The following is a 15,786-nucleotide window of genomic DNA, read 5'->3' as shown; positions in this document are numbered from 1 at the left end:
AGGCAAAGGTGAAATGCCATGCATATGGCTGGCTGCAATTTCGTCTTTGCTACCAGGAGCCCTAGCTTCAGGGCTCACCAAAGCTCCGACACTCCATACACAGGAGAAGCTCCCAAGTGAACAAGTGACTTGACCCCACCCCCACCCCCACCCCCTGACAGCCAAGGAAAAAGAACTCACTCCCAGCAGCAAGGTCTAAGGTTCCCAAAGCATAGTAGACCCAGCTCTGGACTGAACCCCCACAGAGCCCCTGGGCTGCATAAGCAGCCTCCATGCCTATTCCATCAATGTGGCCATTCACAGGCCCCTCGCTGACGGCCGTGCTGTTTGCGCACGGGCTGGGTTTCTTCCATTGGCATTAAGACCTGGTGACTCAAAAGCCCAGCTTTATTGAGCCAAATCTGGTTTGGAAGGGTCTGAGGGGGCTGGCTCACTTCTTCAGAACAAAGCTGAGCAGTCCTGGTCCCTAGCGCCTCTGGGACCACACATAAACCTAGAGAGCTATACCAATCCCTTCCCAGAGATGCCTTAGGGATGTGTGACCCAAAGGGACTTGGGCACTCCCTGGTGACCATTCCTGCAAAGAGCAGGCTCTGTTTACTCCTGGGATATTCAACACACAGTAGGCTCCCTTTTTTGGCTGATGACAACTGAGCATTCAGGCTCTCCCCCAGATCCTCATTTTTCTGCTGTAAGAAACATGGCAAAACTACTTCGTACAGGAGGACACTGAAGTTGAGAGAGATGGAGAGACGTGAAAGACCCATCCGAGCTCATGGAGCTGGGGTGTAGCTGAACAGGAAGTTGGGCTCCTCACCCCACCCCACCCCCCACCCCCAGCCTGTTATCCCCAACAGGGAGGTGTCGGATAAAAGGAAACTTCTATCCTTATCCTTAAATCCTTGTGTCCCCATTATAGGTCACGGCCTTCAGGGTGCCACGGCACACCCTTATTTAGTGGCTTGTGCAGATAAGCTGGGTTGGGGGAGGTTTTCTGCATGGGTAGCTCAGAAGACGGCAGTGCCTGCCAAGCAAAGTTGGGTGTTTTCCACCACAAATAAAGCAATAAGCACACGGGCACCGTGGGATGGGTAAGCCCGTGTCTGGGGCCTCTCTGTGTGCCCTGGCTGCTTGAAAGAGCCCTCTGTGGAGGTGAGGGTCTGTTTATTCAGCAACACGCAGGACACACCTGCCCAGTGCCCTAGTGTGCACCAGCAGCTGTAATAACAGGGCAACTAGGTCCTTGAGGAGTTTGGGGGTCATGAGAACACGGTGGCAGGTGTATATCTATATCTGTCTGACATCCAGAGACAACCTGAGGACGGAGATAAGACTTGTCCCCAGGGAAGAGTGTCATGGGGACTCAGCACAGGCAGTTCATGGGATAGACGGCAGGCCGAGTCTAAATTGTCTCTGGTTCTATCCCAGCCCTCTGGTAGTGTCCCTCACACCAGCTAGCTGGAGTAGCAGAGAGCCTGGCCTTCTGTGAACTAGGACCATAGCTGTTCCACATCACAGGGTCCAATAGACTGACCCCATATCCATCTCAGGGACAGTACAGGCAAGAGGGTCATGACTGTATGCCCACTCTGCCCTGTGGCAAAGCCCATTCCCTACCTAGCCAGCCCCGGACAGCTGTTGGAACCACCCAGAACATAGACGTCTGCTCAGCTGGGGACCGTGCACCTCTCTTCTGAGATACAACTTCTGAGAGCCAGAGCTGTGTGAATAGTGTGTCAGGCATGAGAGAACATGCGGTGTTTACAGTGGAGAGAAAAATTGATGCTTTCTAAGCAGGCCAGTGTGAGCCAATGGAGCCACAGGCAGAAAGCAGACTGTCCCGCAGCTGTTCTAGCTCCAGGCAGTCTTAGAGAACGTGTTCAGGACCAGGGTGCCAGTGCCTGTGACTGATTGGAGACTGTTTGCTTTGAATCTCATGTGTAATCACCTGGATTTGTGTGTGTGTGTGTGTGTGTGTGTGTGTGTGTGTGTGTGTGTGTGTGTGTGCAGGTTTTGTTTGGGGGTGAGCCAAGGAGGTGAAAGTCGTGCTATGTAGCCTATGCTGATCTCAAATTCATGGCAATCCTCCTGCCTCAACTACCCAAGTGCCAGGATGGTAGGTATGAGTCACCAGCTCTGACTAACAGCCATATGTTTTCAACAGACTGCACATGCTAAGGAAGGAGAGGAGGGGATTCTCGGGTCAGGGCCATGTCCACTGTGCACTGGGACCAGGCCAAGGAGCTGCCTGGGAGTGCTTCTCAGGATAGTGGGGTCTGCAGATGGCAGGAGCTGAGTGTAGAGAGCAGAGGGGCGCAGGCCTAAAGTGGGTGGCTGCAGGGGTGAATCTGGATCTGACGACATTTCCACATCATCCATCACTATCTGTGGCTCAGAGGGCTGTAAGGCACACCAGGGCTGGGGCCTTCGCACCACCTACCTCGGTAACACAGGTTGTTTCGGCAGCCACCTCCATAGATGGGCGGGCACTCAGAACAGGGCTGGCCATGCTTGTAGGGGGCCTCGCCAATCCAGTTTCCCCTGGAGACAGATCAGAAACACCATGAAGGAAGTCACCAGGGAACTCCAAACACAGACCCTGACATTGGGAGAAAGGCATGGCCTGGGGGAGGGCAAGGCAGCTGCTTGGCCTACCCCTCCAGTGCCAGTCAGCCAGGGGGCTCTGGGTATTATGACAAGACCCCACTGTTGAGCACCGTGTAAGGAATGCCTCCCAGGCTGACATATGAAGCTACAGATCCATCAAAGCAACCTCAGCCAGTGTCCCCTACCCTGAGCCTTGGCACATTGTTCATTCAGCGGTTAGCCACCAGGAAAACCCTTGGTCAAGGCTCTTGATAGTATCTATAAAGCAAAGAGGGCCACCAGGGTGGCCTATGGTGGCTTCCTAGGAAGGCAGAGGCTCCTGCTAGGGCCATCAAGACACTGCACAGACACCTCTATGCACCCTGTGGCCCATTCCAATGGCAAAAGAGCAATGACACTGAGCCAGGGAGGGAGGTGGCCTGTATTGAAGGAGAGGGTCGCGCCTCCTCTGTCACTACCACAGTGTACCATCCTCTCCAGAGCCTCACCTGGTCAGTTGGAATAATCTCTGGGTGTTGCTGTGACCTCACCGTTCTAACCTCTCGAGTAGTTGGGCTGAGGACCACAGTGGGGGGGACACCGAGATGAACAGCAGTGGGACATCAGACATGGACTGAAATGCCCCGAGCTGGTCATGAGCGAGCTTGATGGTCTCCTCAGACAACTGAGGCCCCACAGGGGTTTGTCCTGCTCTCCAAGCCCAGTTCTCCTCAGCATACCACACTCTGTTTCCTTAAAGATAAACCTCCCACCTCCAGGCTTCCAGGCCCATAAGAGCAGAGACCAGTGTTCACTGAGCTGGCTGGCCTCTCTAGCTGGGAAGCAGATGGCTAGGCTCCCAAACCTCTGCCCAGTCCACGGATGGAATTCTTCTTCATACATGAGGTCATAAGGACAAGAGTCAGGCACAGCTTGCAGCATTCCCAGCCTCGCTCATTTTTCCCTCTCCCACTCCGTGATGGCGTCCTGACCCGACAAGAGGCTGGGAATACCTCTTGAAGGGAAGAGCCATGGGAAGCATGGAATAGTATACAGCAGTCAAAAGGAACTAGCAAACAAACTGACCATAGGTAGATCTCATAGGCAGTGCCCACCCCATGCCCATTCGCACTGAGGCCCAACCTCCCCTGTGGCCACATTTCAATATGCACCTTTAGGAAGGTGATTAAGTAGGGCCCCTGTCATGAGAAGAGTCCCAAAGCACACGCTCACTTTCTGCTCTCTCCTGGGCACATGGGCACACAGCAGGAAGATGGTGACTGCAAACCAGGAGCGATCTCCCTAGAATCAGTGCCTCCGGGCCTTCATTATAGATGTCTACCTCCCAAACAAGACAGGAGCAAGTGTCTGCCATTAGGCCCTAGCCTGAAGTGTTCACTATAGGTCCTAGGCTAGTCAAGCCGAAGGCGGTGACGATGTGGTGCCTTTACCAAGAAAGGGGAGAGAAAGGCGCCAGGGAATGGAAGGGTATTATTTCTGTTAAAAAAAATCTTTTTGTATTCATTATTTAGTGTGTGTGAGTGTGTGTGTGCACACACGCACGCGTATGTGGGAGTTGGTTTTCGCTTTCCACTACATGGGTCCTGGGGATTGAACTCAGGTCATCAGGCTTGGCGGCAAGCCCTCTTTTTCCTGCTGAGCCATCTCACTGGCCCCAAGACTTATTATGTTTCTGATTAGAGCTGCACAGCATTTTTTTTTAAAACATAAAGATTTAATCCAAGTTGTCCCTCAACTCTCCACCTTCAGCCAAGCTAGGAATTGCCTCGGGACCAGAGCCTGCTGGAGTGTGGCTTCTCCACAATCTTTTTTCTCTCCCCACCCCCACCTCACTCCACCTCCTCTGACGCGCTTTATTTCTCCAGAAATTAAGCATGTCGGAGAGCCCACCATAGCGCCTGGGCCCGTGCCGGGTTGGCGGCCAGCATCCTTGTTCAAACCACAGGCTGCAAACGGGTAGGTGACTCTGTGCTCTGTACATATCTGTGCAGTGAGCCATCGGGTGAGTGACGCACTCTGACAGGGATGCTCTGAGGAGAAAGCAGCTACTCTGGGCAGACCTGGTGTGGCCTGTTCAGGGAGGGAATAAAAGCCAGTACAAACCAGACAGTCTGGCGAGAGGTCGTGACTTCTAGGACTCCATCTGTGGCTCCGTTTCAGAGAAAATAGCACTACTAGTATCCTTGCCCCTCCCCCATTTTCTACCCTCCCTCCTTACCTCCACAAGTGGCTTTGGGGAGATGACTCATAAAACCAGTTGGAGCAATTGTGCTCCCCCCTCATACCCTGTCTGATTGGTCTGATTCTGGCCAATGACATTTTGTGTGGAAATTCCAAAGGAGACAACCCATTCTTACAGTTCTACTGTGTAAAGTAGAATTGCATGTGAGGACACAGTGCTGGAACTCTACAGCCACTTTGGGGCCAAGAGGACCGTAAGAAGGACCCAAGTCTTTGCTGACTCCCCGAGTCATTTGCTCACCTAGAGGCAGTAATTTCTAGACTCTTTGTTAGTGACCAGTTTTAGCTAGCCCCCCCTGTGGCAAGCAAACATATCCCAGCCTGGTTTGTGTGACCGAGACAACATAGTCTTACTTTGGAGAATAATTGCAGACGAGATACACGGCGTTCTCCCAAATGTCTCCCCAGACGTTCATGCTCCGACAGGTGTGCACAGCACAGCCAACCTTGTTGGTGGTGGCCCAGACTATCTGAAAAGACAGCACTGTTTTGTAGCTCAGCAGTAGGGTATGTAGGGTACCCCATGGCAACTCAGGTAGGTAGGGCACCAGAGAAGGGCAACCCACTGGGGGAGTGCACATGTCTTTTAAGAACAAATTATATGCACACAAATGGTGGAAGAAAGACCTCAGGGATATAAAATTGCCATAGAAGTTTCCAGAGCTGAGCTCACTCTAAGTACCTCATCCTGTGGACACAGCAAACAGCAGGACCCAACCAATGTGCTCTGAGATGTTCCGAGTTAAAGCAAAGGCCACACTCATGTCCAAACACACTCCCCAGGTCTGGGCACAGGCTGAAGAGAGTCCAGCCCCCAAATTACCTGTGTGTAGTGGGTGCACATAGGCCCTGAGCAGCGCTCCGGGCACCATGGGTTGCACTCTTGGGGGTAGGGGTAAGTATAGTCCTTCACTTCGTCATACCAGGACTGCACATGGAACGCAGGAGAGCGGTACCTATAGGGACAGAAGCGGTAGGTGGTCCCCAGATCGGGACCCAGGCTCCCAGCCCCACCAGCACCTGCCTGAAACTACCCCATCCTGCGGGGGGGGGGGACGCCTTCAAGCTATTTGTGTGTGCAGGGGACATTTACTTTGGCCACCTTAATTATGTATTGGTTTTCCGTGCACAGAAATGCAAGCAACTCAAGAACCCAAGGTTTCGGACACTGCAGCCAATGTCACGTCATGTTGACTCAAGATGTGAATATGTGCGGGGGGGGGGGGGGGGGGGGCTGCGGGCCTGTCAGCTTAGCTAGGAGGTGAAGAGGAGGTTAAGGGAGGAGGATGCCAAGTTCAAAGCCAGGCTGAGCTTGGGAGTGAATTCACTGGACAACTCATAACTTGAAAAAGAGAGGCAGGGTGAGGCTCAGCAGTAGTATTTGCACATGGGAGGACCCTGAGAGAGGGAAAGAGGGGAGGGGGGGAAGGAGGGAGGGAGGGAGGGAGGGAAGGAGGGAGGGGGGGGGAGAGAGGGGAACAAGGGAGAGAACCAGCCAGGGACAAGCAGATGAATTGGGCAAGGAGACAGAGGGGAAGGGGTAGACATATGCAATAGATTCACTTAAAGCTGATATAAAGACCAGCAGGCATTGAGTAAATGGCTAAAGACTGTCACACTGCCATGACACTGCGGTGGGGTCATTCATTGATCGTCCACCACTGCCCCAGCTGGGTCCTGAACTCAAGATTCTCTGGCCTCCTCTTCCTGGGTGCTGGGATTCTAGGTGTGAGCCACCATGCACTTGCTGTTCTATTTTGTTTCAATCACGAAGGAAAATAGTAGCTTGCCTGTGAACCCGAGGTCCTTTGGTCACCAGCAAGTATAAACAGAGTGCTTCTTAGAGAATGACGTCTTGGACAAAATGACCATTGGTGACAGCACTGCGGTCAGCCAGGCAGTTTGAGGTCTTGTAACAATTACTTCCTGGGCCCAGCACCAGCAGCCAAGGTCAGCAAGGCCCGAAACATGGCCTCCCACCCTGGTCAGCCCCTCGAAGGCACGTGCCATGATGAGGGGGGCTGGGGCAGAAGGGGGCCTGCCTGTCACTCCTAGGAACACTGTACCCATGCCAACACGCCTCAGAGGAGGATCCTACCCATCAAGAAGGGGACAGCCTGAGCTTCTGATCCCATCCCTGTCGCAGGGCCCCTGGAGGGATGACCCGAGGGCCTTAGAACAGAGACAATCACCAGATGAAAGGCAAGCCATTGGGACCAAAAGACTGCCTGTGGGGCTATCAAATGGACAGGCCCTCTTCACACAAAGAGACACCATGATGCTAGAAGAAAATGGGCTGATGGAAAAAGGATGCCAGCCAGGATGGCAGTCTGGGCTGCAGTTGGATTTTGTAAAAAATACATTGGTGCCTGGTTATAAATAAGCAAATAGTCCTATTAGGTGGTTTGTTGTTTGTTTGTTTGTTTTTGGTGCCAGGAGCAGAACCCAGAGCCTCGAACTGATCGGGCAAGCATTTTACCACTCTGCACCTTGATAACGCACAGGAACGCCAAACCCTCTGTGGCAGGCACCCAGCTGCAGCTGGGGGGTGCCAGCTGATCTTACCTGCCCCAGTGCACACCCAGGTTCTGCCCGATGGACACCAGTAGGCTGGCAGGCCCATGCTCCCACAGGCACTCCTGTGCCCACGCTGCTGCGGACCTCTCCAGCTCTTCATCCCAAGTCTGCAGGGGAGAGAGACAGCAGCAGACGTCAGGAAGACGAAGCAGAAAGCCCAGCCCCAGGGACACCAGAGCTCTGCCTGTGCCTCTAACCTGGGAGAAATCTCCATGCGTGCAAAACTGGGGAATGGGGCGGGGGTGGGGGGATGACAAATGATAAATAATCAGACATACAGAGGGCAGGCAAGCTCCTGGTCACTCACAGGCCACTCTTAGGTGCCAGGAGACACCCACACCCCCAGTGTCAGCCCGGATGGATCAGAGTCTCTCCCTGGCTTCCTGGCACAGTCCCAGGAAGTGCCTGTCTCCAGCTGAAGCTGTGAGAAGCCAGGTCACTGGCTCACAGTCTCATACCCGGATAGTCTAGAGCCAGGCTCTGACTGTAGGCCTGTGGGACCCTCTGGGGATACCTGACTTTCCAGGAGCACCATGATATGTTGCCAGAAAATGCAGAAATCCAAGCACTACCTAGCTCCTCAGAGCTCCCCACCCCGCCTCGCCCCAGTGGAAGGCGGTGAGGTTTCACCATTCTGTTTCTTCACATCTATCCCTGCACGTGGGCTCACTCTTCCTACTCCCAAAACTCATGACCACCTCAGCCTTTCGCTTCTCCAGCTGCCTTGAGTCCCTCATCAGCTTTTGGGGTTCCCCTTACCTCCTAATCTACTCAACTTGTCACAGTGTCTCCTCGGCCTCTAGAAGCCTACTGGCCAGGGTAGAAAGGGGAAGGGTGTCACTTTTCTGGCCAGCAGCCCCATGAAGACAGGTTTCACCCACCTTCTCCTCTTTATTGGAAGACAACACACACACACACACACACACACACACACACACACACACACACACACACACACCACGTGTGCATACAACACATGCTCAGCCACTCCACAGAACTTACCAGAAGGGTGAAAGATAGGAGAGAGACCTCGGTCCCCTCACATTTTCATGTTTACCACCACCTCCTCTAAGCTACAGGCACGGGGACAGGGAGGTTCACCCGGTGTGTCAAGAGCCAGTCCCTTCCGGATGAGCCTCTCTGAGTCTAGTTTCCCATCTGCAGATTGAGGGTGATACTTCCTGTTCTCCTGGGGTCCCAGCATGGTCCCACAGGTCCTGGTGCTCCTGTCCCCAACCCGGTTCTCCGTGGCATTTCAGGTGGGAAGATGCACCACACTGCCCACCTTCCCAGGGGGCGCTGCTGGGACATAGTCCCCCAGCAAGAGGGGTACGAGGATAGTCTGAAGCCACTGACAACACGGCCTCCCCGAGCAGTCCCAGGAGGCTCCATTCCTGTGTGAGTGGTACCCAGCCACTCTGGGCAGCACCCGGGAAGCAGTAGGCACCCATCTCTGTAGGTTTTAAAGGTGAGGTTCTAGGCCACAAGTGACCCTGTGGTTTGTGCCTAGCCCCATCCTCACCCCCACCCCCCACCCCAATTCTGGAAAACCAGACAAGGGGGTCATTTCTGTCCTGAAACTCAGGACAAATGGCCACTTCACCTGGCTACCCCAACCAGCTGGTAGCAAGAGCTCAGGAGACTGGCCTCTCTGGCTTCTATCATCCTTGGCAAAGGCGGGCATCAGACACATTCCAAGGAGCTGAAAAAGGAGCCTACCTAAGAACTCTGCCATGAGTTTTTATGTTTCTAATCCCCCAACCCCAAAAAATCCCACAGCCATCCCATGGGCTGACATCTAGGGAAAGCACACAGCTTTCCAGAGGGAAAAGGGAAAAACCTGGCTTAGGGCTCACATAGTGGCCACTCATTCTAGCCCATGAGATTATGAAGGACGCATTAGTACCAGAGTGGTCGCTGGAAGAAAGTCAGAGGCTGCTTGAGAGGAGAGGGTGTGCTGGAGTGAGGTAGAGAGCGCTGGGTGGCTGGGGGGTGGCGGGACCTGTATCCTTGGGCAGAAGGCTGTACCAACCTTAGGGAGGTGGAGCCAACAGCCACCACGCAGGAAAAAAAAAAAAATCACACTAGCTGCTGCAGACACAGAAATGGCACGAAAAGCTGAGAAGTAATCAGATTTGGTAAGACACCTGGGAAGTCCTTAAAAGAGAGTTAAATAGTATAAAAAGAATAAGCCATCTAAGGATGGAAATGCATTTAGAGAAAATTAAATAGAAAAAGAAAGACATTAAGTTAGAAAGCAGTAAAAGAAAAATAAATAAATATGCATAGAAAGTAAAGTCTCTGAAGGAAGGAGAGAAAGAAAAATAGAAGTATTTTGAAAGGTGCACGGGTGCTAAAGAAAGTAAAGAAAGTGAACTTAGAGTCATAGAAAAAAATTACAGATCCTGCTTAATGATGCCATTTAGCAAGAAAAATAACAAAGAATTGATATATGCTTTAACACAGATGATCCCTGAAAGCATGCTACATGAAGTGCCCATAATCAGCAAATACACAGGGAGAGAAAGTAGGTATGTGATTTGGAAGCATAGGTTGGGGGAACAGCAGAAAGAAGAATGAGGAGAGAGGTAGGAAATGCCTGCTAGTGATAATGGCATTCTGTTTACGAAGGCAGCATGCTGTAAACCTGTTTGTGGTGATGGTTATAAGTATAAAGATACTAAAAGATTGGATTCTTTGAGTAAATAATAAAATGTGTGAAATATCAAAAAAAAAAAAGAAAGAAAGAAAAAATAAAGTATGTGAGCTGCACCACAGATACATATTCAGAATTCCAATGGACTTTTGCCTTGAGCTCTGGAAAGGATGGTTCTGAGATTGCACATTTATTAGAGGTGATGCCTGTCTTGGAAATGCCTGCACATAGGACATGCCACAGACATATCTTACAATCCTACAGGACAAGCAATTATGGAGAGAAGGAAATGCTCATGGAACAGGAGGGGGATATGGCGTGTCCCAGAGATAGATTAAATTGTGCTTTATTGACTTTAATTTTTTTTTTAAGTGCCAACGAGACAAATAGCACAACTGCTGAGAGACGTGGGATTGTGGGAAAGACTGCTGAGTTAGACCAGTCTACATATTAAGGATGTCTTACCTGTAGAATGGAAGGCAGAAAAATGTGTTGGGGGGGAGAGGTTTTTGCCTTTGTTTCAACAGAAAAAGGAAAGCTATGGGTTCCTTCCAAATTAATAAAGCTCAGATTTCACCTGGAAGACCTCCTGAAAATCTTGGCTGCAGATATGAAGGAAAAAAAAAAAAAAAAAACAAGAACAGCAAAACAGGTGACATATGTGCTGATGGCTCAACATGGGAACAGCTCTGAGACTGGCTGAGACATGAAAATCTCTCTATGTAGCCAATAATCCTGTTGGCTACAGAGTCCTGATGACTTACTTTTACATGCCATCCTGTCATATGGCATGGAAGGAGATTTTTATTACACTTTGGTTATCCAGTCCAAACAGACTTATAAAGTTTGATGCCTTTCCTGATCAAACATAGAGCAGCGAATCGACTTTAGTTGATTTATGCACACCACATATTCCATACATATGTTAATGCAGAAATGAATATTACCTTTGAAAGCTTGTATGTTTACAGAGCAAAAGGACCAGACACCAAAGATGAAACAAGTAGCCCGCGTGATCCGACCTCACAGACTGCCTCAGTAGCTGTTTCCTTAAAAAAATCTACATCTAACACAATTGGAAAATGGCTAGGCAAGATGGTCCAGCCTCACAGACTGTTCCGTCCAGGACTCCAGTTAGGCCCTGCACTTTCCCATCGCACAAAGACTACACAACAAATGATACAGCTAGCTTTCTCAGAACTTGGCCATTGTCCCAAGTTTTAGGGCCCCCAAAAGATGCCATTACCCCTAGACAGAAAGAAGCAATTTTAAGAGAATGACGCCCATTCCCCAGAGATGGGGTGGGTAGGTTTTGGTTGTTTGATGGGTGATGGATGTTTGTCATCATTTAAGGGGGTAGGGGGCTGGTTGCAAGTTGTTAAAATGGTCTTGGTCAGGGAGGAGACGAAGGAAGTTAGGTTCAGGGATTTCTTTCTCTCTTTCCTTTTCTCTCTCTCCTATCTAGTGTTAGGGGGGAGAGGTGGGAGAAGTGATAAAAAGAAAAAAGAGAGATATAGGAATCATAGGACAAAAAGGTAGATTATTGAATCTACTTTTAGATTAGAAAGCAACAAAAAGCCAAATATTTTACATTGGTATAGATTTTTGTATATTGATATAACTTTAAGGTTATGTTTTTGCTACAACATACTGTATATTAATTAACATACTATAATTAATTAAACTATTGTTTAAAGTATTGTACCTATGCAACTCATTTTTATTTTATTTTATTTTATTTTTTTGCAACTCATTTTTATTTTTATTTTATTTTATTTTATTTTTTTGCAACTCATTTTTATTTTTTATTTTATTTTATTTTATTTTTTTGCAACTCATTTTTAAATGTAATGTGAAGTTCTAGTCATTTTACAAACCGCTTAGGACAACTAAGAAACGCAAGTTAGTAGTCAGTCAGTCAGTCAAACTTGTATTAGGTACTAGTTTAGTTAATCACATAAATAAGCTTTATTTAGCCTTCTATAGATGTTAATCAGATCGTAAATAGCTAGAAACAAATAATGTTTGCCTATTCAGATATACTATAGATAGATAGATAGGCCTCAAAAACCTCAGAGATCTACAGACTATAGGCTTTTTTTGACAGTGAAACATAACTGTTCCTGGCAGCATCTCATACTATTTCAAAGAAGATAATGGGTATCAAAGAACCTCCTTTTATGGAGTTTGCTTCAAATGTGACAAAGCTAACCACTGGGCATAAAACTGTCCTTGCCTCAACCTCTGACAGCATGCTGTCCAAGCTGTGGACAAGCAGGACACAGAACAAGTCGACTGCTAAGCTTAGCCAGGACAAGGTAAGCATGTCCTTAACAAATCCCTGCTTCATAGGAAGGTCAGATATTCCGGGCCAGTGGGCCGAAGAAATGGGTGCTCCAACATTGTTTAAGAATCTTGGGTGATTGACCAGGCAGGCAGCAACCTCTGTCATTCCTACAGTTTTGGAAGCTGCGTGCTCTGCACTTCCTGTTGACTCAGATAAAATTTATCTTTCTTGGGTCTCTGATGGGGTTGAAGACTAAATAGCTATAGTCTCACAATTAAGCTTAAGTTGTTTAGGATTTAAATAAATGTTTTAATGTTTAAAAAGATGTTTTTTAAGTTGATAAAAACAAGGTAGGATAGAAAGTATTTAGATAATAGAACTTTAAACTCACAAAGATAGGCTAGAGAATTGAACACTTTCCCCACAGTTGCCAAATATAAATGAACTGGACATTGTGAATTTAATTTTTTTTTTCATTTTTTGGTTTTTTTAAGACAGTGTTTCTCTGTGTAGACCTGGATGTCCTGGACTTGCTTTGTAGACCAAGCTGGCCTCGAACTCACAGAGATCTGCCTGCCTGTGTTTCTCAAGTCCTGAGATTAAAGGAGTGCGCCACCATGCCCAGCTTTTGTGAGTATAAGTCTTTTATTAAAATAATTTTTATTTAGTTTTATTTTATGTGCACTGGTATGTAGGTATCAGATGCCTTGGAACTGGAGTTACAGACAGTTGTGAGCTGCCATGTGGGTGCTGGGAATTGAACCCAGGTCCTTTGGAAGAGCAGACAGTGCTCTTAACCACTGAGCCAACTCTCCAGCCCCCATGATTATAATTCTTACCTGATAGGTCTCATAATTGTTCTTATTGGATATAGTTTATTAATGTAAGAGAAAAGGCCTTTTAATGGACTAAAAGAGGGAGATGTTGGAGTGATGTTTTTGTGCACTGTGCAAAGGCTATCCTTGTATATTCAAATGCTGGTTTCTGTACCAGCAGAGAGCTGAGTGCAGACCAGGCTTTGGTATATTGTTAAACAACACCTGTCTTGATGTTTTCTAAACATTGTTCTCCATCGCCTTCGGCTTGGTTGAATAAAGAGCTGAACAGCCTATAGTAAAGGCAGAGGACAGTAGGCAGGACTTCTGGAGAGACAGGGGCCTGGGAAAGAAATAGGAATGAAAAGATTTGCCAACAGACACAGAAGAAGCTGAACATATGAAACTAAGGAGAGAGAAAGAACCACATGGCAGAACTTAGGTTATAAGAGCTAGTTGTGAACAACAGTGAGCTGAGGCCTAAAGCTAGTATAAATACATATAAGTCCCCGTGTCATTATTCAGAGCTGGGGCAGACATAGAAAGTCCAGTTTTCCAGATGGGCCTGTGACCTGGATGGGGGACAAGAACAGAAACGGGGCTGAACCAAGAGAGAACCAGACCTTGGCTGCACTGAAGGAAAGAGAGAAATGAGGGATCAGAAGAGATTGCGCGAGGTGGGGGTGTGACTCTGAGTCGAGCCCTTGCATCTTAGTTGGAAGAGAGCTGGTAGCTGAGTGGGTAGAGGGTTTGTAGCTCAGTCGGCAGACTGCTTGCCCAGCATGCACAGAACCCCGGACTCCATCCCCAACGTGCATAACTGGGCATGGTGATGGATACCGGCAGTCCCAGCATGTGGGAGCTGGAATGGAAGATCAGAAGTTCAAAGCCATCCTTGATTACATAGTGAGTTTGGAGCCAGCCTAAGCTGTCAGAGAGGAAGTCAGGCATATTTGTAACCCCAACACTTAGGAGGTTGGATGCACAGGGGTCAGAGACATCCTAAACTACACAGTGGGTTCAAAGATAGCCTGGGCTACCTGAGACCGCTCCAAAAAAAAAAAAAAAATCACCAGCCACTGCACTGTTCCTGGGCCTGCCATCACCCCCCTGGAACACTCACCATGTACTCCATGTTGGAGGCAGGGGGGTACACCTGGCCTCGCAGCTTGTTGTGCAGCATGAGGATTTCCTGGCGATCGGACATGGGGATGGCTCTGCGCACTCGTGAGTGTGGCTCTGCCTGCTGGTACTTGCTCAGCAGCTTCTCCAGGCTCGTGATGTTGGGAAGAAAAAAGGCCTGCGCTCCGCAGACCAGCAAAGCCAGCCCCATTGGGACCACACTGTTCAGAAGGCACCTCATGGCCCTGAGCCTGTGGCCACAGCTAAGGGGATGGGACAGCCTGGGCTCCTGAAGTGGGGCTGGGCACCGGAAGGTTCTGGAAGAAAAGAGGAAGTAGGAGACAGCAAGTTAGAACTAAGCCAGCTATATCCAATGGCACCTCACCAGGACAGGGAGGGTTCTGTCCCTTTAGCCAAAGTCTCCCTTAGTCTTTGCCCACACAGAGATGACAGGTGTGTAATTGTCACATGGGTTTGAGACAGTCAGGGGCAAGGTGGACAGAGGCAGGGAGGGGGTAGAAGATGAGGCAGAGTTCTAGAGAGAGCTGCTTGCTGTCCCAAGAGGCAGGGCAGAGCCAGGGTGCCTTGAGAAAGCCACAATTCTCACTCTCTGCCCTGGAAACCCTCCAGGGTCCCAAGCAAGCCTGTGTAAGACCAAAGGCACAACATAGAGGCGAGGCTCAAGTGCTCTCCAGCATGCCATAGCCAAGCTCTGCCCTGCTCCAAGGCTGCAGGGGCAGAGCCCAGGGGACCATGGAATGCCCACTGTGTGCAACGGCCCAGCCAGAAAGCACACCAAGAATGCAGAACATTCAGGGTGCCCGAGTTCTCTTGGGTCAGTCAAACTACCATATGTATGCTGCAGCGTCAGGTCAAAGTGACACACCAAAAAACATGTCACTGCCTCTCCACCCTGGGATCATGACAAGGCCCCACCTCTGTTACTTTGTGCTTGAGTAGCATGAAGGGCGGGGCCCGAAGGCCCAAGGCATTAACTGTCAGGTGACTCTACTATGACCAACCCAATGAGAAAACCTAGGCCTAACTAAAACACAATCAGAGTGCAATCGGTAGGGAAAATGGTAAACGAGTTGGTGGCCGGAGAGGAAAAATGGGGTAGAGCATTAAACTGCCGGTGAAAAGAGTCAACTAGGGCTGTGATTTGGTCTTAATACATATAGCACGGTGGCTAGTTTAAAAACTGGTAGAAGATGACACTAATGGCACTGTATGTGTGTTTGAAATGTGGGACTGGGGCTACAGTTCGTCAGTGGGCCACCTGGCCACCTTCCATTCCTAGACCTGGAAAAGGATACACAGAAAGAGACGACATACACACCCATACACACACACACACACACAGAGGCACACACACACACACAACATGTACACACAGACACACACACACAGGTACACATAGACACACAGACAGACATACACACAGGATACACGTACACACAGAGACATGTACACATAAACAC

At 49.3% G+C, this 15,786-nt stretch overlaps 1 protein-coding gene across 2 annotated transcripts in view; it reads right to left on the bottom strand.

Moving 5' to 3' along the window:
• Window positions 1-15,786, bottom strand: part of Crispld2 (cysteine rich secretory protein LCCL domain containing 2) — a 99,669-nt gene that overhangs the window by 69,643 nt on the left and 14,240 nt on the right. For both annotated transcript variants that reach the window (XM_051168886.1, XM_051168885.1), the window contains exons 2-6: window positions 14,307-14,622; window positions 7,414-7,532; window positions 5,672-5,804; window positions 5,203-5,318; window positions 2,441-2,541 (exon numbers count right to left, since the gene is read on the bottom strand). In XM_051168886.1, the coding sequence (XP_051024843.1) occupies window positions 2,441-2,541; window positions 5,203-5,318; window positions 5,672-5,804; window positions 7,414-7,532; window positions 14,307-14,546 (709 nt within the window). In that variant the 5' untranslated portion in view covers window positions 14,547-14,622. The remainder of the gene's footprint in view (window positions 1-2,440; window positions 2,542-5,202; window positions 5,319-5,671; window positions 5,805-7,413; window positions 7,533-14,306; window positions 14,623-15,786) is intronic.

This window comes from Acomys russatus, chromosome 26, assembly GCF_903995435.1.
Source record: "Acomys russatus chromosome 26, mAcoRus1.1, whole genome shotgun sequence".
Lineage (NCBI taxonomy): Eukaryota > Metazoa > Chordata > Mammalia > Rodentia > Muridae > Acomys > Acomys russatus.
This window is presented reverse-complemented; position numbering and strand designations above follow the sequence as displayed.